At 44.5% G+C, this 24,570-nt stretch overlaps 1 protein-coding gene and 1 long non-coding RNA gene across 2 annotated transcripts in view; one reads left to right on the top strand and one right to left on the bottom strand.

The window, feature by feature from the left end:
• Positions 1 to 24,570, top strand: part of LOC143942819 (uncharacterized) — a 151,566-nt gene that overhangs the window by 18,530 nt on the left and 108,466 nt on the right. The window lies entirely within an intron of this gene.
• LOC143942815 (extracellular matrix protein 1-like) overlaps positions 236 to 24,570 on the bottom strand; it is a 40,755-nt gene continuing 16,420 nt past the window's right edge. Inside the window, exons 2-7 of the mRNA XM_077464219.1 lie at positions 19,227 to 19,292; positions 13,535 to 13,827; positions 11,098 to 11,565; positions 8,829 to 9,049; positions 4,880 to 4,967; positions 236 to 2,013 (exon numbers count right to left, since the gene is read on the bottom strand). Coding sequence (XP_077320345.1) covers positions 1,846 to 2,013; positions 4,880 to 4,967; positions 8,829 to 9,049; positions 11,098 to 11,565; positions 13,535 to 13,827; positions 19,227 to 19,292 — 1,304 coding nt within the window. The 3' untranslated portion in view covers positions 236 to 1,845. The remainder of the gene's footprint in view (positions 2,014 to 4,879; positions 4,968 to 8,828; positions 9,050 to 11,097; positions 11,566 to 13,534; positions 13,828 to 19,226; positions 19,293 to 24,570) is intronic.

The raw sequence follows: 24,570 nt of genomic DNA on the forward strand, positions 1-24,570 counted from the left end.
CTTTCATGAGATACTGTATGTGATGGCTACATTAGTTTTCCCTTGTTAGGCATTCTTCCTTCCGTTTTCATCTGGTGATCCAACCAGCAAGTCTGTTTTTTTCAAAAGCACAAGCTCTTCTGCAGAATGTATCAGTTTACAGGGATGAGACAAACCATTTAACACTGGCAGGGGTGTATAAAATGATCAGTTTATATAGGGATAGTGTAGTAATAGAAGTCAAGCTAGACACAAATGAGGATTCTTTATGATTTTTATTTTTATTCCACTGCATTTATACATACAAAAATAACTTTTATTACTTTCAATCTCCTTATCAACTAAAAAGGTTTTTAAATGTGAGCTTAAAGCCGCCAGTGATAGTGGATATACGGTCACTCCAGAAAAATGCTGAAATATTTTCTATATAAATGGGAAAAAAAGCATTTAAAAACTCCACCCTAAGCTGGCTACACACATTACAACCTTCTTATCATTTCCCGGTGACTACCTAGTGCCCACCCAGCCGAATAACCATTGCACGCATTGACTAGATGGGCTCTCGCGCTGTAGTTGGCGAATTTGAAGGAATTGTACCGGGATTGTAGAAGCAGATTGTAACGTGTGGCCCCGGCTCTAGAGGGCAAGTCCACCCAGCAAGAAAAATGACAGCTTTTCGTAGATGGCAGCAGGGCAAGTTTTATTCGCCAGCTTCTTCTATCCCGCAAAGACAACAGAGGTGTGTTCCCTGCTCCTCCCCCCTGCCACTTCCATTACAAGGGAGTCTGGTGCCATCTGCTGGCCCCTCTGTTTAATGCAGAGAAGGAGTCTCTCACTTGCTCAGAGCGGTGGGGGTGGGAAGCAGAGCTTGGAACTCGGGGGGGGGGGGGGGGGGGGGGATAGAAGACATTTTTGAAGCACCCACCCATAACTCCAATGGCTAATAAAAAAATCTAGTGGTAGGGACTATATGTGCTGACATTGACCAGCAGCCTGGCAGCACTCCATAATCCTTAACAAAAGCTGAAGGCATCATTGGAAAGTTTATATTTAAAAAAAAATTAACAGACCCCTCCAACACTATTTATAAGCTAATTGGGCTGATAAGGCACATGCATAGGGGCCTCTGTAGGACCCCCTTAGGTAAATGTTAAGGACCCCTGTGGTAGTTAAGCAGAGATATAGGGTCTCAGACTGACTAAGCATATACACAGTCCATGAAAGAAGGTCTAGGACGGTGGTTGAGACCTATGGATAAAATATATTACTTTTTGGATCATTGACTAAACGGAAACATTGGGCTTCTAGGTAGATTGACTAGGCACTTGTATATGGCCCCTGGGTATGTGCTTAGGCAATTGTATAGGGTGTAGGTCGCATGCCTAGGCAAAAACTCAGGGAATCTAAAGTAAGCTGTATATGATATACAAGTGAGCATCTGATTGGGCACAAGCATTTATAAGGCTGGCACTACTGATTGTGTAACCACACCATCTTGCATAAGCCTCCCCTCCCTCTCCTCACCAGCTATGCCATTGATACCGCCACCTATAGAAGGGGTGTGTCTAGGAGCCACATAATACCATTGCAATGGCTAGTAACTCCATTGTTATGCATTCTATACAATGGTGACTTTGTGAACTACAAGCAGTAGCAGCCTACATACAGGCCTCTGTGTAAGGGTTCTGAAGAATGGACCCACTTCCCCCTTGGTACATAAAACTTTCCCAGGATGAATGAGATTCATGATATATTACACAGGGACATCCAATGGAATTTGATGGATTGGATTCCTCCATGTGGGTCTGGGTGCAGGATCGCTGTCCGCATGGGCACATCTTCAGCTGCAGATGAGCTGCCATTGTCCTACTCCACCTTTACGCTCTGTATTCTGTGTGAAATGGCCATGGTGACGTTCTGCAGGTAGGCGTTGAAACATTCCCCCCTCTCCAGCTCATCCTTGCTGCAGCAGTTCTGATTGTCCTTCCAAGAGTCCATCTTGGGGCCGCACAGAGTTTTCATGAATGTTTCTTTCTGTAGGAGGAATCCATAAGGCACAGATAAGAATTAAAGGGGAACGTAAGCGATCATAGTAGTGTTTAACAAAGTAGTATTTGATAAAACACGCAGATGCTTGCTCATACATAAATGTTTTACATCAAATCTGAAGATTTGTAGATTATCCACTAGAGGGAGTTCTTAATACATTTCAGCCTGACTTAGATTCTCTGCTTAAAGTAGAAGTCCAGCTTGGGCTCGTATGGCTGTACTTATATGGATCGCAGGCGTGCAATTTTGTTTTGCATGTCTGTGACCCGTTTTCAGCAGAGAGCGGGCTGAAGTCCGCTCTCTGCTGGCGTCACAGACCCGGTCCAGCCACGTTATCCCGACAATGACGTCAGGATCGGCTAGGTGCCAGGACCATAGTTGTCAACTGTCCCGAATTTCCCTGGACATTCCCGGAATTTAGACCTTTGTCCCAGTCTTACCATTTCCTAGAAAATGTCCCGGGAAATCTGCTGTTTCCCAATTTATTTATTTATTTAATTTTTTGTTTTTTTGCTGCTGCTAGGAGGTCCACGGCCGGCACTGTGAATTGTCTCCGCCGGCCACCATTTTGCAAAAGACCAGCTATCGTGAGGAAGCGACAAAACAAGAGGCGGAACCCAGCTGCCTCTTAGTTCTTCCCTTCCGCCTCCACGAGCTGGTCTTCTGTAACAGGAGATGTAAGGACATGCAAGGAGGCACTCTGCTGGGGGCCACCCGATGCAAGGAGGCACTCTGCTGGGGGGCACCCGATGCAAGGAGGCACTCCGCTGGGGGGGCACCCGATGCAAGGAGGCACTCCGCTGGGGGGGCACCCGATGCAAGGAGGCACTCCGCTGGGGGGGCACCCGATGCAAGGAGGCACTCCGCTGGGGGGGGCACCCGATGCAAGGAGGCACTCCGCTGGGGGGGCACCCGATGCAAGGAGGCACTCCGCTGGGGGGGCACCCGATGGCAGGCGACGTGGCAAGTGACACGCTCAGTGCTCCTACTGATTCTGCCTCATAGTGAGCTGAACGATTTAATTTTATATTGCAATGTAATAGAAATAATGCGCTTCAATCATCCCAACACCATAACAACCATGGTGCCGTGATGATTGAAGCACCAACACTAGGTGTTTGGAGTATCTTTATCTGCTGATTGTTAAATTTTATGGAATACACATTGCTATTGTGGTGCAGGATCTGGGCCTGCTGTCCCTCCATCCCTTTCTTTCCTCCCTCTCTCCTTCCCTTCTTATTTCTTTCTTTCTTCCTCCACCTGTCGTTCATCTCAGACTTAAACCACACCCCATTGAGCCACGCCCCCTTTAAGCCATGCCCAATATTTCGTTTAATCCATGCCCATCTTCGATTCGCACAACGCATTTTCTTCACCCACTATGGCCTGTCTAGAAATGAATGCCCCACCCCCTAATTATAATAACACTCCGGGGACAGACAAAAAAAGTGTCCCTATACATTTTTTGACAATGTTGGCAACTACGGCCTGGACCGACAGCCATGAGCCATTGAGAGCCAGAGCCAGTAGTCCCCTCCACAGCCCAGCACTCCAGTGGAGCGAGGAGAACGCAGAGCAGGGAGCTGTGACAGATAGTCAGCAACTCTCTGCTCAGGAAACCGTTAGGCTCTGCCTGACCAAAGATGGCTGCCAGAGTCACATGGAGCAGCCATATCCAATCAGATAGCTTCACTGGTGACCCAGGAAACCATGTTTCTTAACTTCCTCTCCAACTGCAATGCCGCTGAAGTCAAGCGCCACCTACTGTGGAGAAAATAGACTGCACCTGCCTATAAGACCTATTATAAACTGGCATTAGTCAGACATTCAGGAGGCGGCAGGATTTTCATGTGTCTGACATACATGTCGCAAATGCTCTTCAACACAGGCATGATATGTTTGTCGCGTGCGTATCAAGTGCAGCCAAAATAAAATGCAGCAAAAAAAAAAAAAATGCTGGAAAAAGCAAAACATTTTGTTGGGTCCGGTGTGTTTAGTGGGAAGATTTCTTCCCGCAGTGGGATCACTTTGTGAGCAGGAGAGAAGCCATAGAGCCCAAGTGACAGCCATGGTCAACATACAGCAGACATGGTTCAGCACGCTGGGCGGCAAAGCCCCGCCATTCATCCCCGTGCACACTTTTAGGCCTTACATCTGCTGCCACTTGGTAGGGTTTAAAACCACCCACCAGGAACCTGCTAGATATACATAAATGTGGTGGGAACAAATCCTAAAACTAGATGTTAAAATAAGGTACCACAGGGGGGTTTGGGTTTTTTTTTTTTTAGGGTAGGGGGAGAAGGGAGAACAAATGTACATTGTAATGACGGTATGGAAATGAGAAGGTTTAGTTTATATTTATTGATGTATGTCTAATTACATAATAAAAAGAGAGAATAAAAAAAAAAAAAAAAAAAAAAAAAAAAGGTACAGCGAACAACGCTTCTCACTTTAAACATGGTAAGCAAGCAAGGCTGGGGTTGGCACCTTGTAGCTTCAGACAATGGGACGGGTTTACTAAAGGCAAATAGACTGTGCACTTTGCAAGTGCAGTTGCCCCAAAGCCTAGTAAATGAGATGAAGCTTCACTCTACAAAGAATACCCAATCACATGCAAGGAAACAAAAAAAAAAAAAAACGCTTTTTTGCTTGCATGTGATTGGATGGTCATCAGCAGAGCTTCCCTTTAGTTATCAAGTTCTGGAGCAACTGCGTTTGCAAGGGCACAGTCTATTTGCCTTTAATTAATCTACCACAATGGTTCTCGGTCACAGAGGGCACACTCATAATAATTCAACAGTAATCAAACACTATTGATCTGTCCTCCCCCCATACACAGCTGTATCCTCACCTGCTCTTGTGCACATGTCAGTCTCTTGTCCTGGGGAAGGACACAGCAGGAATCTTTAATACCCGACACCAGAAGGGGCAACTGTTTCCTGGAATAAGGGAAAACAAGGACAGTTAAAAAAAAAAAAGTTGGGCCTATTTTTATTAAGGCAAAATAACGTGTTAGCCCTTGTACACACGGTCGGACATTCCGACGCAAAATGTCCGATCGGACCGTGTTGTCGGATAATCCAACAGTGTGTGGGCTCCATCTGACTTTTTCCGTCGGAATGTCCGTCCGGAATGTCCGACCAACAAAGTTTGAGAGCTGGATATAAAAATTTTCCGACAACATGATCCGATTGGACTTTGTCCGATCATGTGTAGAGAATTCCGATCGGACAAAGTGCCACCCATGCTCAGATCAAATTCCTACACCAAAGCTATTAGCTACTAGCCTGAACGTAGTCCCGTCGTAATTTAAATAACGTCATCACGTTACGAACGATCAGATTTTCCGACAACTTTGTCCGACTGTATGTATGCAACACCAGTTTCGGACAAAACCCGTTGGACAAAATACGACGGATTTTGTTGTCGGAATGTCCGACCGTGTGTACAAGGGCTCAGAATGAAAAAATACAAACTGCATAAAATGTGCCGTATCCAATCAGATTGCTGCATCTACACCGGTGAATGAGTATTGCTGACTATGTTTTACTTCTATTGTCTTTGTTGTAGGACACTTCCAACCCAAACAAATGTTTCTATTTTAGGTGGCCTGGAGCAGGATCCGAGCCCCTGTAGTTGTCCTAGACTTGGCATGACTTTCCAAGTTTGTTAGCTGAGGTATTGTTATTACTGGTTTACATTTTCCATATATTCCTATGGAAAATCCAGAGTGTAGGGTAGGGAAGTACTCTTAAGGCCCGTGCACACGATCTGACTTTTTGACAACAAACATGCAAATTTGCTGTTTTTGAGGCAACATCCGACTGTGTGCACGCTCCAGCGGACAAACCTTTTCGGTTTTCATCGGACTTTTGTTGGCTGTGCGAACGCACAAACTTTTTGACAACGTAAGTCCGATGGAGTAAAGTCCGATCGTGTGTACACAAAACCATCGGACTTTTGTACAAAAGTACAAACACGCTCAGAACCAATGCAAAAGATCAGACAACAATACAGAAGTTGACCAAAGGGTGGCGCCGGAGTAACTGAACGTCCTCTTTTGAAGTGCCGTCAGTACGTTGAAGCGGCAATACGTTCGTGTTTGTTGCATAAAAAGTCTGATCGTGTGTATGCAATACAAACTTAAGGCCGACGCCCTTTGTACAAAAATCCAAGGGAAAGTTTGTACAAAGTCCGATCGTGTGTATGCAATACAAACTTGCCGCCAACGCCCTTTGTACAAAAATCCAAGGGAAAGTTTTTTACAAAGTCCGATTGTGTGTATGGGGCTTTACATTCACTTTTTAGTCTATACGTTTATCCAACCTGTCAGATCCCGGATGAGCCCCCAACCCGCTGTGCCCCATTGACATTAAATCATATCCTGCTTTTGTCAGTTTTCGGCTGCAGTCTAATGCCTATGAGCACCAAAGCACAGAGCATTTGGTGCGTTTTATCATTATACCAAAGCTGATCAGCATTAATGTAAAGAGAACAAATAACATAAAATTCTTTGTGACTGGATGGTGACCCATGGTGAACACATACTAGACCCTGGGGAATAAACGGCTTCATTGACTAAGCAAAGAAAAGTGTAAATAAATCTGTGCACTGAATACACAGTATACAGTTTATAATGAAGTGCATAGTTTGGTTATACATAGTTACAAATAGATATTGATTTTGAGTAGCTGCAAAGCAAACAACACTCTGCAACGTGTTGTTTACCCCACAAGGTGGCAGCATAAACCATATTTGTGACTGCCAAGAGCTGTGGTATCATATAAACCAATATTGTTTGATATTTAACATATAAGATTGTATGTTGCTATGCTTCTTAGCCCCAATGAAGGGGGAGTTTTGAGCGCCTGGAACGCGTTGGCTACCTTAACATACCCAGCTGCTTTGGAGCCAGATAATAGTAAAAAATAAATAAAAAAATCCCTTCCGATTTGCATCATTTTGGTCACAAAAGCAACCATATTTAAATGATCAGTTCACCATATATGTTATTTTAAATTGAGATAGTACAGTTACAAGACAAGGGTTAGGGGGTCCGAGTTGTGAGACATATTACTGTCAGGTGGTTTTAACTGTTCAGCTACCGAACACTGAAATATCGGTTTTAGGTTAAATTATCCTTTGAGGTTTAAGAGCCAACAAGATATGAATAAAGAAGATTAGGATGAAATTACAACACAGCTTGAGTAAATCCAGTGGGGATTCTATTTTAGGACACAAAATCAAAAAGCAAACGCCTTTCGGGGTCTCAAAACTCCTTCATCAGAGCTAGGAAACAAAACAAGGGTGCGCATGCTTAAAAAAAGGCCTATGCTACACAATGAAAATTATACATGTAGAGCAAAAAACATGAACGGTAGAGGAGATGCAGTGAAATGAATTTGCAACTACCATTAATGTTTGCAGCACGTGTATAGTCTTTACAAAACACACCTTTGTTGTTGTGGTATTTGATATTTCGCTTATAATATTTCATGTCATTTTGCTTCTTGGCCTCAATAAAGAGGAAATTTTTGAGTCCTTGAAATACGTTGTTTTTTCAATTTTGTGTTGTGAAATACAAATCCTACTGGACTTACTTAGACTTTGTGGGGCTCTCATCCTTCTAAAGTTCTATAGACCAGTGGTTCTCAACCGCCGGGCCATGGCCTCCATCTTCTCAGGCCTCCAGCCAGCTGCAGATACCCCAACCTTCCACAATGTCTCCTAGCTTACATAGTGCCTCCAACTTCCCATAATTGCTCAAAGTGTCCCTCAACCCCTCCAGTGTCCCTAGGCTTCCTAAGAGCCCTCAGCCTCAAGGGTGCCTCCCAACCTCCCACAGTGCCCCTTTACCCTACTGCCAAGCCTCCAGATCCCCTCAGTGCTTCCAGTCTAAGCCCTTGTACACACGGTCGGAGATTCCGTCGGAATGTGTCCTATCGGACCGTTTTGTCGGATATTCCGACTGTGTGTGGTCTGCATCGGACTGTTTCCGTTGGACCAAATTTTTCAACTTGCCGGAAATATTTTCCGACAAACTGCTCCGATCGGACATACTCCGATCATGTGTAGAGAATTCAGATTGGACAAAGTGCCACGCATGCTCAGATCAAATTCCTACATCAAAGCTATTGGCTACTAGCCTGAACGTAGTCCCATTGTAACGACATTACGTCATCACGTTCTGAAAGATCGGATTTTCCGACAACTTTGTCCGACCGTGTGTATGCAACAGTTTCGAACAAAATCCGATGGATTTGGTTGTCGGAATCTCCGACCGTGTGTACAAGGGCTAACAGTGCTCACAGTTCCGCCAACAGTGCCCCCCCAGCCCCCTCCAGAAACATCATCTCCTACAGGGCCACCAAGTCTCCTAACCCCCCCCCCCCCCCTAGAATGCCCATCTCCCCACAGTGACACCCAACCCCATCCAGCATTTCAATACATATTTTTCATTCCCATATTGTTACTGTTATGGAGGGTTTTGGAAGAATTTACTGGGTCCTTGTTTCAATAATGTTGGGAACAACTGCTATATACAGCTACAGAGACCCATTCTGACTTCAGTGCACCAGTGCTCCGTCTATTTTCTGTACATACCAACACAATATGAAAAAGGACGGAATTAAGTGTAGAGATTGGAAACCAGGTATATTGCAGCGTTGCTCAATTAATAATCGGGAACATTTCTAGGAAAGCCATTTACCAAGGACAGATCCTGAGAACTAGGACTGTCCCTGGAAAAGGAGTTGGCATTACTGGTGGTTTAGGGACATAATATACTGAACGGCACGTACTGTTTAGTGAGGAGCTTGCACTCTGAGCAGATCTTCTCCAGGATGCTGTCTGTGATATTGCTGAGGTTCAGGCTTTCCAACTCTTTGTCATATTCTGGGAATGGGGCCTGACTGGCAAAGCAGCGGAACATACTGGCTTGGTCGTTCTTCGTACAACATTCATAATGCTTGGTCTTCACTTCCAGCTCTTTTTCGCAAAACTTGGACAGAGTCTTCTGCCACTATATGACAAAAAAAAGGTATATAAAACACACAAGGAACAAAGGTTCCACCATATTTGTTATAATCATGGGACACCTATGGTCTCGACAAGCTTCCCAATGTCCTGTGGTGGTTTAAGGCTTTCATAAGAGCTCCAGGTATCAATGTTTTTAGATAGAAAACGTTCTTATTGGCTTAGGCTCTTTTGGGCAAGAACTGAGTGTGTATTGCGCCTGATGTTCAACTGCTCCAAATTCCCAAACCAAAAGGTCTATTTGGATGGTATCCAAAATGGCGTGTCCTCTAGTGTCCTGTCATACTCTGAAGATGAGGCTAAACTTTTCTAGGTGTTGAGCTGTTCTACTCAATGCACTCTTTATAGCCTGGCATCTTGGGAGCATACAGAATAGGATTATATGAAAAATGCATGTTAATCATGTTTCTAAGGGCTGGTTCACACTGGTGGCCAGAGGGAGCAGGGAAAGCAAGCGGTTAAGGTGATAAGAAAAAAAAAATCAACAAGTCGCTTACTTGTTCTGTGTAATTGCTTGACAGAGCGGCCCCAATCCTCCTTTTCTTGGGTCCTCTGCCAGCACTCCTGGCTCCTCCTCTTTGGCGAGTGCCCCCTAAAAAAGCAGTTTTTTTATGGGGACACTCATACAAGCTCGCTCTTGGGCCGCCCTGTCTACATCCATTGACACAGCCAGCAGGGCTCGGCCGTGCACCCTGCTCCATCGTCAAAGGTTTAGATTGATCAACAGAAGCTGCTGCCATCAATCTGCCCTGTGAGGAGGGAGAGAGCAGGGAGCTGCTGCTCTCATGCACAATTCTGGATCGAAATTGGCACGTATAAGGGGGGGGGGGGGGTTAAAAAGGTACCCTGCCCACCTAAAGAAGGGGTGTACACATGCTACGGCCATAATTTAACAGCATGTTGCATTCTCAGGCTGTACCACTGCCAGATGCCACCCAATTAATTGTATGGGGTCCCATCGCAACTGCCTTGCAAAGCACATGGAATGCAATTGAGTAATTTTTCTATAAATCTTCAAATGAAAATCTAACCATGTGTGGTCAGCCTAAGTTTCTTCAAATGTTAGTACAGTATGCTTCCAACAAAACTGCGGTGGTGAACTTTGGAAAGCACACGACAGATGAATACTCTACGTACCTAATTATCATTGCACAACATATGCCCCCCCCCCCTTCCTAAGCCCTTGTACACACGGTCGGAGATTCAGACAACCAAATCCGTTGGATTCTGTCAGTCGGATTTTGTCCGAAACTGTTGTATACACACGGTCGGACAAAGTTGTCGGAAAATCCGACGTGATGACGTTCTTACGTTACGACGGGACTACATTCACGCTAGTAGCCAATAGCTTTGGTGTAGGAATTTGATCTGAGCATGCGTGGCACTTTGTCCGATCGGAATTCTCTACACATGATCGGAGTATGTCCGATCGGAGCATTTTGTCAGAAAATTTTACCAACAAGTTGGAAAACTTGGTCCGGCGGATACTCCGACGGAAACGGTCCGATGTAGACCACACAGTCGGAATATCCGACAAAACGGTCCGATCGGACACATTCCGTCGGAATCTCCGACCATGTGTACAAGGGCTAAGAGATGGACTTGCAGTTGCAAAGAAGACTTCTGGGTATTTAATGGTTTATTTATACTAGATGTGGGTCAAATGGGTTCTTGGACCCTTCCTTATGAAAAAACTGAGGATTCCCTGGGGAGATTATATACAGGAGGGCTTCCTGACTGGGAGGCCCAAAAATTGGTCTTACACAGGGGGCTTTTGATGACCCCACCTGCCACTGTGTGTCCATGTGAGTCCAAATACTGAGATCAATATGTTTTAACATTCCTGAGATGTGACATTCCTGAGATGTGACATTCCTCGTTCAACTTGTTGTAAAACTTTAAAAAAAATGTTGGTACATGAACTCCTACATAAAAATCAGAATGCGTGTTTGTGTCCTCTAAACACCTTTCCATAAAAGACATTTAAAATAAAAAAATAAAAAAAAATATATATATATATGAAAAACCACTGACCCCACTATGTGCACAGGCCACATCTTCATTCTTGCAGCACTTTCTGATTGCATTCTCCATGTGGTTGATGGCTTTAGCCCGCCTTACGTAGTGCCCGAAGCTGCTTTTGGGCAGTTCGTTGTCAGAATACAGAGGGCGATATTTCCTAAGCTTGCAGATGTTCTGGATGTTGCTGGCTTTGGGTTCTCCGGGTGGGAAGGCCAGGTCTGAAATCTTGTATTTGCCTTCTGGGTTATTTAGGCACGTGAGTGAGCGAGGAGAGCAAGGTTTCAGGCTCCGTGGCATGGGCACAGATGGGATGTCTGCACTGCCGATCTCCAGCAAGGGGGCAGAGCTGATGTAGTTGGGGTTTGGGGCCTCGTCGGTGAAGCAGGTCTCCCTCTCTACACCAGCCTTCTTGCAGCAGTGGAAGTGACGGGTCTTTATTGTGAATTCCTCTGTGCAGAAATCGTCCAGGGCATTCTCCCACTAGAATAGAGCAGGTGATTACGTTACCGCAAGTTAGGGAAAGTATAGCTGGTCAAGTTTTCAGTACATATCCGTTTGAGAATATATAAACGTATTCATATTTTTTATATGAATAGAAATCAATATGTTACATATACCATTTGTGTTTTACCATATGGCCATTTATGGACAGCTGACCATCACACCTACAACTATATAGCCTTTTTATTATGTCTTTATCTTTCCAGTGAAGGGTACAGTTAAAGCAAGAAAAGACATTTTAGAACTGTGTGCCTCTAATCGTGTGACGGACGTTTGGTAAATGCCCTTTTCTATTACAGCATGGCTGCTTCCCCTGGTTCACAAAACTCTATTTACTAATTAGGTGACTTCTGAAGGCAATTGGTTCTGCTAGATTTTAGTTAGGGGTATCAAAGTAAAGGGGGTAGAATACAAATGCACGTCACACTTTTCACATACCGTATATACTCAAGTATAAGCCATCTCGACTATAAGCCGAGGCACTTAATTTTACCACAAAAAAACTGGGAAAACGTATTGACTCGAGTATAAGCCTAGGGTGAGAAATAAGTAGTAAGTGGAAAAGAGGGTCACAGCCTCACTGTGCCCATTTGCATGCCTCACTGTGCCAATTTGCAGCCATAGGTCCCCCGAATGTCAAACTCAGTAGTTAAGGGTTCCTAGATGCCCCCTAGCTGCAGCCCAAATTTGGGGTCTCTGGACCCAAAGGGTCCTGAAAAGCCTGGGTTTCCTAGCACTGTGGCCCCCGAGATATGGGGCCCCAAAGTTGGTTCAGAAAATGTCAAGCACTTTTCTGCAGCAGAGAATGACATTTTCCGAAAACCGGAAATATCTCAGGGCCACCTGGTGCTAGGAACCCCAAATTTGGTGTGCAAACCCAGTGGAACTAGCACTAAAACATATCAAAATCTGGGGTTACTAGCACCAGGGGGCCCCAAATTCAGTTTGTAAAATATCATTCTCTGCTGCACAAAAGTGCTTGACATTTTCTGAACCGACTTTGGGACCCTGTATCTCGGGGCCACTTAGTGCTAGGAAACCCAGTCATTTCGGGACCCTTTGGGTCCAGAGACCCCAAATTTGGGCTGCAGCTAGGGGGCACCTTAACTACCGAGTTTGACGTTGGGGGGACCTATGGCTGCAAATTGGCACAGTGAGGCATGCAAATGGGCACAGTGAGGCTGCAAATGTGTATTGTTGACCCTCTTTTCCACTTTTCCACTTGGAACTAGCACTGCAACATATCCAAGTAAGTGGAAAAGAGGCTCAACAATGCCCATTTGCAGCCTCTCTGTGCCCATTTGCAGCCATAGGACCTTCGAACTTCAAACTCAGTAGTTAAGGAGCAGCAGAGAATTTTCCGGACCGAATTTGGGGCCACCTGGTGCTAGGGACCCCAGATTTGGATATGTTGTAGTGCTAGTTCCACTGGGTTTGCACACCAAATTTTAGATTCCCAGGACCAAGTGGCCACGAGATACGTGGCCCCAAAATCGGTTCGGAAAATGCCATTCTCTGCTGCAGAAAAGTGCTTGACTCGAGTATAAGCCGGGGGGGGGCATTTTCAGCACAAAAAAAATTTGCTGAAAAACTCGACTTGTACTCGAGTATATGTGGTATTTGTAAAAAAAAAATAAAAAATAAATGAACCATTTATCATTTTCCTTCCACTTCACAATTATGTGCCACTTTTGTTGGTCTTGTTTTTTTTACATAAAATCCATTTACGTTTTTGGTTGTATCCTGACAAAAATGCGGAAACTTTAAAGGGGTATGAATACTTTTTCAAGGCACTGTATGGGCTGTAAAATTGTCAGCCAAATATGATTGACAGGAATCCATATAACATTTTTGCTTCTGAATACTTTGTTCTACTTAACTGGTGCTAAAAGCTACTCATGTCTGCCTGTTTACTGAATGTGAAAGGTTGAAAAGAATGGAGACTTACTGCTTTCAGCGCACATCGCAGTTTATCAGACTGACCGCAGCACCTGGCGTATCCCTCCTCCGCGCTATTAATGGCGTTCCCTTGTCTGCTGAGGTGAGAGAACCCCGTCTGGGGAAGGTTCTCGACACCATATGAAATGATTGGCCGGGTCTTCCTGCAGATATTTCCGATATTGGCTCTACTGGGTTTCCCTGGAGGGAAATCTTTCAGGTTGTTGCTTATGGTTGGTGCGGGCCTTCTGCCACGTGGTGACAATACTGGTTCACCTCTGATCAGGAAAGGAAGGTCAATTACTGTTAAGAGACAAGGGATATGCTTGTTAATATTTTACAGCAATATACATACATACATACATACATACATACATATTACAATTCTAGATCTTCACTGTAGGACATTTGCACCCACAGGTTTACCTGCTATACTATTCAGTCAGAATGTAATTGCTTTGTGCGGAAAATTGTGGCATAAACCTAAATGGATTGCATTAGCTGAGCAAGCATGTTTATACCCTGTGCTGATGACCCTTGTGCATCATCATGGGGAAATAATGAGGACCAGGCAGGATGAATATTTTTCCCCCCACGTTCTCCAGGGGTCTCTGTACAGGTTGGAGTGAAGAAAGGTCATCAGCACACCAAGGTTTTCTCAAAAGGGTCCAAAGCTTATTTCACATGGTACACATAGGGCAGTGTTTGGAGCCACGCAGGGCCCCTTCATCGGGGAGTGTCACTTGCCTGATGAAGGGGCCCTGCGTGGCTCCAAAACATTGCCCTATGGCAGGGGTCTCCAAACTTTCTAAGCAAAGGGCCAGTTTACGGTCCTTCAGGGTTTAGGGGGGCCAGACTGTGGCCACTGGAAGTCTAAATTACTCCAAAATCCATGTGCCTTCATAGGTTTTAATGGGAGGAAGAATGCCCCGTTGTTTATAGCGATGAGAAGAACAGCGCCACATGTTTGGTGTCAGTAGGGGGAATGGTGCTCCATCATGATTTGTGTCAGTTGGTGAAATAGTAATCCAAGGGCCAGATAAAGGCAAGTGAAGGGACACATCTGGCCCCCGGGTTGCAGTTTGGAGACCACTGCCCTATGGGTACCATGTGAATTAAGTTTTGGACCCTTTTGAGGAATACTTTCTTTCTATTCACTATGATTGCCTACAGTTTCCAGTCTTTGGTCATTACAGCACACAGCATTACTGAACAGCCATTTTGAGGAAAGTGTGCGTTGGGAATATTGCTTTTGGATCTCTACACGTTGGGGCATAGGTTATTGACAGGTCATTTTCTCTTGGTCCATGCACCATATCTGGTTACTAGGAATGAGCTATGGTTTGGTCCAAACACTGGGTCTGACCGAACTTTATTCAGACATTCCTCCACTCACTGGATGAACAGCCCATTCAGCAGGAGCTGAACATCATATACAGTAGGGTTTTTCTCTTCTGCTACTATATATGACAGCTTCCCTCTTCCACTGTCAAGGTTACTAAGGAAGCGGCAGTGCCGGCAACCGCTGCTTCCTTAGCAACCAGTGGTCACATCAGACCCCATTTATTTATTTGCAGCTAATCACCGGCCATGTAATCAAAGTGTCCAGGGATAGTAAAAAAAAAAAAAAAAAACGGGTTCACCCTTTATCATTTTTACGAGGTCCTTCTGGTCTGTGTGAATGTTAAGTGCAACCCCATAAAAAAAAAAAAGAAATGGAGTAGCATGCCCGTAAGTTTATACCAGACCCAGACAGAAAAATAAAATAGCATGGTGTCCCCCCAAAAATCCACACCAGATCCTTATCTGAGCATGCCCTTAACAGACTAACATCCTATAGAGTCATATGGAGTGACAGGTTGGGTATTCGGACAGCTGCGTATGCTAGCTATAAGCTATACCAGTGGTCTCCAAACTGCAGACCTGGGTGCCCTTTGCGTACATTTATTTGGATCACTATTCCACGAACTGACCCCAATGATGGAGACCCAGGGCTTTTTTTCAGGGGGAACTTGGTGGAACGCAGTTCCACCTCCTCTGGCTCAGACCCTGGGGGGGGGGGGGGGGCGGGGGGGGCTGCTGACCACAATCACATGTAAACACAGAAGTCTGGTTTCTGTGTTTACAAGTGACCGCTCTGCACTCTGTGTGTAACCCCCCTGAACTCTGCACTCTGTATGTAATGCAATCCTGGTATTTAATGCCCCTTTATCACCCTCCTACGGTTCATGAAATTTGACTGACCGCACCCACTATTTGATGTGATTTGGAGGGTGTGGGTGGATGGAGGGGTTTTGGGGGGTCGTGGTTGAGTTCCAGCACCTATTGTTCGAGGAAAAAAAAAGCCATGTGGAGCCCCATTCCCCTACTGACGCTATCAATGGGGCACTATTCTTCTAATGCCGCGTACACACGATCAAATTGTCCGGCGTACTTAGTCCGGCAAACAATCCGGCGGGCTTTCTACCGAACGGACTTGGCAACACAAAGTCTGGCGTTTGCTAGCGCGATGACGTACAGCACGTACGACGGGACTAGAAAAAGGAAGTTCAATAGCCAGTAGCCAATAGATTCCTTTTCGTACTTGCTTCTGAGCATGCCTCATTCTTAGTCCGCCAGACTAGCATACTGACGAACATATTGTCCGCTGAAACCCAAGTCCGGCAGAAAGATTGGACTGCAAAAATACTTTAAGTCCGCCGGACTTTACGCTGAGAAAGTCCACTGAAGCCCACACACGATTGAATTGTCCGGTGAAATGCGTTTCGGCGGACTAAGTACGCCGGACAATTCGATCGTGTGTACGCGGCATAACTGAGATCAACAATGGGGCATTATTCCTCCCATTAAAACCAATGATGGGGCACTTATGCTGGGACATTTTCTACTAACACTGGCCACAGTCCAGCCATCCCTAAAGCTGGGAGGACAATAAACTGGCCCTTTGCTTAGAAAGTTGGGAGACCCCTGAGCTATACAATAACCTTTCAGGAAAGATCCTTCATCAACATTGATTAGAATGGATGCCTGGCTAGCTTTAGCAGATCTAATAATGGAGAGATTGCACAATAACATTTTATACTATGTGGGCACTTTTAATTTGAAGTCAGAATGTTGAGAATTGTACTTGAACAAGATAAGTTCAGGGAACAGATTCAGGGCAGTGGAAAGGTTTACCACCATGTGTAAAATACTGATAGAAATCAGACGTTACTGTTTAGCGATAATAAAAAGAATGAAAATTGATTGCCGATTTATTGATATGGGGTGGTGGCCCTTTACGTATTATTGATGTTTGCTATATGGGATAAACCTATGTGTGTGTTTTCCTAACCAGCCCTTGGGATAACCCTGTATGTGCCCTGTATTTGTGTTGGATACTTGGATGTGGTCTCACCTGGATGGTAAACAGGAACGCCTCGTGTGTGTGTGTGCTTGGGCATTAAGTAACAAAAGCAACTGGCGTATGGTAACATGTACCAATAATCTTGCCTGATGAGCTCATTAAGACTAAAGCACACAACCGCAGAGCCCCGTACCACCCACAAACAGGCCACAGTAATAGGAAACAAGGGAGCGGATATTGCCGACTTTTTTCTGAAGGTCCAGAGTGGTCAACCTTGTCCTACATCCACTTCATGGTGACCCAAAAGTCAGGTGTCCTGACACTTCCCTGGCTGCATGCTTGTCCTGGGCCATTGAGTGAAGGATATGGGTATATTTATTTTCAAATATTAAGTCCACAATAGCAGCTCCTATATAGCAGATATGCTTAGTTAGAGAAAAAAAAAAGTTTTAAGGGTTCTACCAAATTTTCCATTGAAAATTACATATGCCCTTTGAGTTAATTTTAAATAGAATGTGTTCCTTTCCCGTAATTTTTTTGAACTGTCATTCACCCTCCCGACTCGTTTTTGATCATATCGCGCCTCCCCCTTCCTCTGACAGTTATGCCGCGTACACACGTATCAGACTATCCGGCGGACTTAGTCTGGCGGACAAACCGCCGGACTTTCCGAACGAGCTACCTGCCCACACACGGTACTTTTGCGGCGGACTAGGTCCGGTGGACTTAGTCCGCCGGACTATCCGCCGTACTTTTGAAATGAACGGACTCGCCCACACACACGGAGGAAAGTCCGTTCATTTGAACATGGCTCCAGGTAGCCGGGACTAGCGAAGGAAGCGTCAATGGCCCCGTCACCTGGTATGGAGTTAAAGGGGAAGCCCTACGCCGAAAGAACGACGTGGGGGTCCCCCCCAGGTGTCCATATCAGACCATTATCCGAGCACGCAACCCGGCCGGTCAGGAAAGGGGGTGAGGACGAGCGAGCCCCCCGAGCCGGTACCAGGCTGTGTGCCCTCAACAAAGCATCTTGTCCTCATCAACATGGGGACAAGGGCCTCTTCCCGATAACCCTGGCCGTTGGTTGTCAGGGTCCTTATTAAAGGGGGCTCCCGGATTCCGATAAGCCCCCCGCCTGCAGACCCCGACAACCAACGGCCAGGGTTGTCGGGAGGAGGCCCTTGTCCTCATCAACATGGGAATAAGGTGCTTTGGGGTGGGGAGCCGCGCGGCCCCCCTTCCCCAAAGCACCCCCCATGTCCCCATGTTGAGGGCACACGGCCTGGTACGGCTCAGGAGGGGGGTGCTAGCTCGTCCCCACCCCCTTTCCTGACCGGCCGGGTAGCGTGCTCGGATAAGGGTCTGATATGGACCTAGGGGGGACCCCCACGCCTCTCCGGACGGGAAAAGTCAGTTCATTTCAAGTACAGTGGACTAGCACATACACAGCTGTATTGTCTGCCGAAATGCGAGTCCGGCGGACATATTTAGGTGCAAAACTACTTTCTTAGTCCGCCAGACTTTTGGGTAAAAAAAAGTCCGCCGGAGCCTACACACGGGGGGGGGGATTGTCCGGTGGACTTGAGTCCGCCGGACTTTTCCACCAGATTGTTTGATTTTGTGTACGCGGCTTTAGGCTTTTTTTTTTTTTTTTAACTGTCTTTTTTGGGTTACTTCCTAGATTCTAGCCTAGGCGAGAATATAGTTGCCAGCAGCCTCCTGGGAAACTTGCATAACACAACCCAAAAAGGTACGCTAAGGAGCATGTACCTTGGCCTGTCACCAGAGGGCTCGCTGCCTATTTGTGTCAGCCAGCCCTATGACAACACACTGCAGAATATGCACATCAGGGGGCCAGCTGCAATAACTTGGAAGAGGCCGCCAGCTCCCGATGACATCAGAGAAAAAAGATGGCTGGCGCAGAACCAAGTGTGCAGTAGCAAAGTGTTGGATTCCTACAGAATACCATTGTATTTTATGTGTGTGTGTGTGTGTTATGTGGATAAATCAGTAAAAAAGGTAAATGTGGGGGGAAAAAGGGGGTTGGGGGTTGAAGTTCCTTTTTAAGTAAAAGGCTGCATGCATCTGTTCTTGAAGCAAAGTATAGCTACATGTGAGAACTCAGCAATGTGCTCATGTGCATATTATCACTCCTGTATACTGCAGACACTAGCCATTGCACACAATTCCATCCAGCAGTGGACACATCCATGATATACTTCTGCAGGTCGCCAGTATTGAAAAAAAAAACAACAAAAAAAAAACCTAACCCAGTGTTCACAACCTGAAATACACAGTATATACACTTTTTTTTTGTGGTGGTTTTAAGTTTAAGGGTTCCCTTGGTGGGCCTTACCTTCTCTTTGCTCTATTGGAAAGGGAGGTTCGATCTCCCTTTGGTACATATAAGAATCATCTTTATCTGAAAAATAGGAAAAAACATTCTATATTATCAGGCTGTTTTCCGACATTAGTCTACATCTGTTAAATGGTGTTCTCTAATAAACAGTGCAGGAAGCAATCCATGGTTGAGCAACCAATCAAAATTGACCAAAGTATTTTTAGTAAAAATGTGATTGGTTACCGTAACATCTGGAAGATATTTTCCTGTTCTTCCAGTCCAGCCATTCTGAACCAGGGTTCCTCCCAAGGCTGCTAGTTCGATGAGCTGTGGCGGGATGACCTACCATCTCATGGTGCCTTCAAAAGTTTAAGGGCCAGTGCCACTTGGCAAAGCCAGCTGCAGGACACCAGAGATCTTTTTAGCTACCTCTTTGGGTGGCCTTCTGACCACCAGAAGGGGCATTATTTTGAATGGCCACCAATGTAAGGGGTGCTTTTCCCATGGACTCCCAATGAGTTGATCTAGCAGGGTTTCACCAAGACCTAAAAAATTATTTCAAGGGTTCCGCTAAGGCAGGGGTCTCCAAACCTTCTAAACTAATGGCCACCAATGTAAATGGTGCTTTTCCCATGGACTCCCAATGAGTTGATCTAGCAGGGTTTCACCAAGACCTAAAAAATTATTTCAAGGGTTCCGCTAAGGCAGGGGTCTCCAAAGCTTCTAAACAAAGGGCCAGTTTATCATCCTTTGGGGGGGGTCAGACTTGCCACTTGGAGTAGAAAATGCCCCAGCATTAGTAGGCTTATACAGTTCCTCATCATGGGTGTAATAGTGCCCCATTGTTGGCATCGGTGGGAGGAAAAGCACCTCATCATTGGGGTCTATGAGAGGAATGGTGCCCCACCACTAGTATCAGTGGTAGGAATAGTGCCCCATCATTGGCATCAGTTGTGGATGGAACAGTGACCCAAGGGCCGGATATAGGCAAGCAAAGGGCCACATCTGGCCCCAAATTTGGAGACCACCGCTCCAAGGTAAAAAAAAAAAAAAAAGTTGAGAAAGGCTGCCCCAGTCTTTAGGTACAACAGTTTGCTGGCATTTGCCACACAGACTTTACACGTGCAATTGTGTAAAGCTAACAGTCTGATTGCACAATTTCAGGTCAAGCTTCCTTGGATCTACCAGCGATTATGTCATGTGGCATCTTCCATTCAGCTTGTATCCAGTCAGTACTAGTACCCTTGTACTACATGGCTCTTAGCCCTTGTACACACGGTCAGACATTCCGACCAAAAAATCCATCAGATTTTTTCCGAAACTAGTGTTGCATACACACGGTTGGACAAAGTTGTCGGAAAATCCGATCGTTCAGAACCTGATGACGTTCGTTACTGTGGGACTACGTTCAGGCTAGTAGCCAATAGCTTTGGTCTCGTAATTTGATTTGAGCATGCGTGGCACTTTGTCCGATCGGAATTCTCCACAAACGATCGGACAAAGTCCGATCAGACCATGTTGTCGGAAAATTTTATATCCAGTTCTCAAACTTTGTTGGTCGGACATTCCGACGGAAACAGTCCATTTTCCCTCGGAATTTCCGACCGTGTGTACAAGGGCTTGGTCTGTGTGCAATCAAATTGCAAGGGGCAAGACTAGCTTTAGCTACTGCCATGCCAAGATAGCTACAACCATTGCCATGTCCTTGCCGGTCCATTGTGTGGCGCTGTGCACCGTCAGAAGATTACAGGGTAACCAAGTAGTAAGGAATGCCTTTGATGCTTTGCACCATATAAATAAGAGCTAGAGATAAATGTGAGTATGAGATGGGGAAAACGGGAAGATTTTGCAGTGAGTCATGGTGGGTTAATTGCTGCCGACACCACATATCTCCATCTATGGGACTTAGGGAAAAAAAAAAAAATCTGTTAACCACTTGCCCTCTGGAAAGTTTTACCCCCTTCATGACCAGGCCATTTTTTGCTATTTTACACAGCGCTACTTTACCTGACAATTGCAACACTGTACACAAATGACGAATAGAGCTTTCTTTTGGTGGTATTTGATCATCACTGGGGTCTTTATTTTTGGTAAATTTGGAAAAATATATAATTTTTTTTACTTTCTGCTTTAACACAAAAAAAAAAAAAAAAAAATCAAATTTCTTCATGAATTTAGGCCAAAATATTTTGCTACATATCACAATAGGTGTATAATATTTGTTTTTTGTGAATGTTATAGCGTCTTCAAACTATGGGATATATATTAAAATTATTTATTTGGCTTAGTAATTTAGTAATGGCTTCAATCAGCAAAACATAGTGGGGCTGATAGTGTGGCGGGAAATCTTACACTAACTGATGCTGGCTGGGGGGGGGGGGGGGGGTACGCTGACACTGACCTCATAAATAAAATACTCGGGGACAGCTCGGCTAAACTCGGGAATGGAGTATTTCCGAGTCATTCCGAGTATTTCCGAATGGCTCCCAACTGTTCTGAGTGTCCCCGGCGCCCCCGCACCTCTGGTCAAATGTGGTACTGCACCGCCCATTAGCTTGATTTCCAACAATGGATTTTATTGTCTGAAAATTTGAGAACCAGATCTCAAATTCCTATGGAAATTGTGTGATGGTGCCTACACGCAGTCGGAATTTCCGACAACAACGTCCTATCACACATTTTCCATTGGAAAATCCGACCGTGTGTACAGGGCATAAGAGTTGTGAAAATGTGGAATAGACTCCCTCCAGAGGTGGTTCAGGCCAGCTCAGTTAATTGCTTTAAGAAAGGCCTGGATTCATTCCTAAATGTATAATATAACTGGGCGCTTATATTTATAGGTAAAGTTGATCCGGGCAAAATCCAATTGCCTCTCTGGGATCAGGAAGGAATTTTTTTTCCCCTGCTGTAGCAAATTGGATCATGCTTTTCTGGGGGTTTTTGTCTTCCTCTGGATCAACTGTGTATATAGGATTGTATTTTTTTTTTTTTCTTTTTGGATGAACTAGATGGACTTGTGTCTTTTTTCAACCTGACTAACTAACTATGCAACTTGGGATTCTAATGCCCTGTACACATGGTCGGAGATTCCGACCACAAAATCCATCAGATTTTTTTCTGACGGATTTTGTCCGAACTTGTCTTGCACACACATGGTCGCACAAAGTTGTCGGAAAATCCGATTGTTCTGAACGAGGTGACGTACGACACGTACGTCGGGACTATAAATGGGCCAGTAGCCAATAGCTTTCATCCCTTAGTTTATTCTGAGCATGCGTGGCACTTTGTATGTTGGAATTGTCTACACACGATCGGAATTTACGCAATTGGACTTTGTCGTTGGAAAATTTTAGATCCTGCTCTCAAACTTTTTCTGTTGGATTTTCCGATGCACAAATTCCGATAGAGCCCACACACAATCGGTTTGTACTTTTTCCATCGGAATTTCCGACCGTGTGTACGGATAAGGATCTTGCCAGAAGATCATTGCCTAAAGGCCCTTTTACCTAAAATATTTCCCTTAGGGGGACTGACCCTTTGTTGGCATCCAATTTAAGTGCACTTATTGACAGTACAGCAAGCCTGTCTGGGCTTGTTTAAATCTAGAATTTCTCTGCGTCGGAATGAATTCTTCACGGCGAGGATTAGTGGGGTCACTGAACCAGGATCCTGGCAACGTGCATTGTGTTCATGACACCAGTGGGTGAAATTTGCATGACATGTTGATAAACTGTTTGGAGAACGCTGAACATACAGAGGCTTTCAGAAGATTTTATCATGCAAGAGAGGACTGCGGACAATTCCCTGCATGCCTCCATGCCCCTCAATAAACTGTTTACAATCTCAGGCTTATGAGGCCCTCAAACTAGGTCACTTCAGAAGACGCTCTCTTACCGTGTTATATAAGAAGACTACTACCTCTATGTACAATAGAACATTAGATGTTAAATCGGAGCAGAAGAAGGGTGTGGTGCAATCCCATTTTCAGAAAGCCTTTGCAGAAACATGAACAGCCTTGTTAAATATCATGGATATTACAGTACATCAGGGAGGACCAATGAGCACTAAATATTGTGAGACACTGGCTGGCAGGAAGGTGGATGGTGTCTATGGGGCGTATAATTAATAAAGAAAATAATAATTAAAGCTCTTCATCCTGTGAAATATGTACATTTTATGATCTGCCCCATCTAGAGACCTTAATGCAGTATTTTCCAGATTCACAAAATTCTGCATGAATGGAAAATGCATGGCCTGGAAAGAAAATATCAGAAGACTTTTATTTATTTTTTTACCCCCATTTGTCCAAAACTGTACATGAAGTTTCATATCATTAACTGATCAGGAGTCTAGAAAATGTAAAGCAATTGTAAAGATAACATTAGAGATAACATGAACAATAGAGATGGAGATGGAGATAACATGAACAATAGAGATGAAGATGGAGATAACATGAACAATAGAGATGAAGATGGAGATAACATGAACAATAGAGATGAAGATGGAGATAACATGAACAATAGAGATGAAGATGGAGATAACATGAACAATAGAGATGAAGATGGAGATAACATGAACAATAGAGATGAAGATGGAGATAACATGAACAATAGAGATGGAGATAACATGAACAATAGAGATGGAGATAACATGAACAATAGAGATGAAGATGGAGATAACATGAACAATAGAGATGAAGATGGAGATAACATGAACAATAGAGATGGAGATGGAGATAACATGAACAATAGAGATGAAGATAACATGAACAATAGAGATGGAGATAACATGAACAATAGAGATGGAGATAACATGAACAATAGAGATGGAGATAACATGAACAATAGAGATGGAGATAACATGAACAATAGAGATGAAGATAACATGAACAATAGAGATGAAGATAACATGAACAATAGAGATGAAGATAACATGAACAATAGAGATGGAGATAACATGAACAATAGAGATGGAGATAACATGAACAATAGAGATGGAGATAACATGAACAATAGAGATGGAGATAACATGAACAATAGAGATGGAGATAATGTTATCTCCATCTCTATTGTTCATGTTATCTCCATCTCTATTGTTCATGTTATCTCCATCTCTATTGTTCATGTTATCTCCATCTCTATTGTTCATGTTATCTCCATCTCTATTGTTCATGTTATCTCCATCTCCATCTCTATTGTTCATGTTATCTCCATCTTCATCTCTATTGTTCATGTTATCTCCATCTCTATTGTTCATGTTATCTCCATCTCTATTGTTCATGTTATCTCCATCTCTATTGTTCATGTTATCTCCATCTCTATTGTTCATGTTATCTTCATCTCTATTGTTCATGTTATCT

This window comes from Lithobates pipiens, unplaced genomic scaffold (genome assembly GCF_037356315.1).
Source record: "Lithobates pipiens isolate NorthernLeopardFrog02 unplaced genomic scaffold, aLitPip1_a1.2 Scaffold_30, whole genome shotgun sequence".
NCBI classification, from domain to species: domain Eukaryota; kingdom Metazoa; phylum Chordata; class Amphibia; order Anura; family Ranidae; genus Lithobates; species Lithobates pipiens.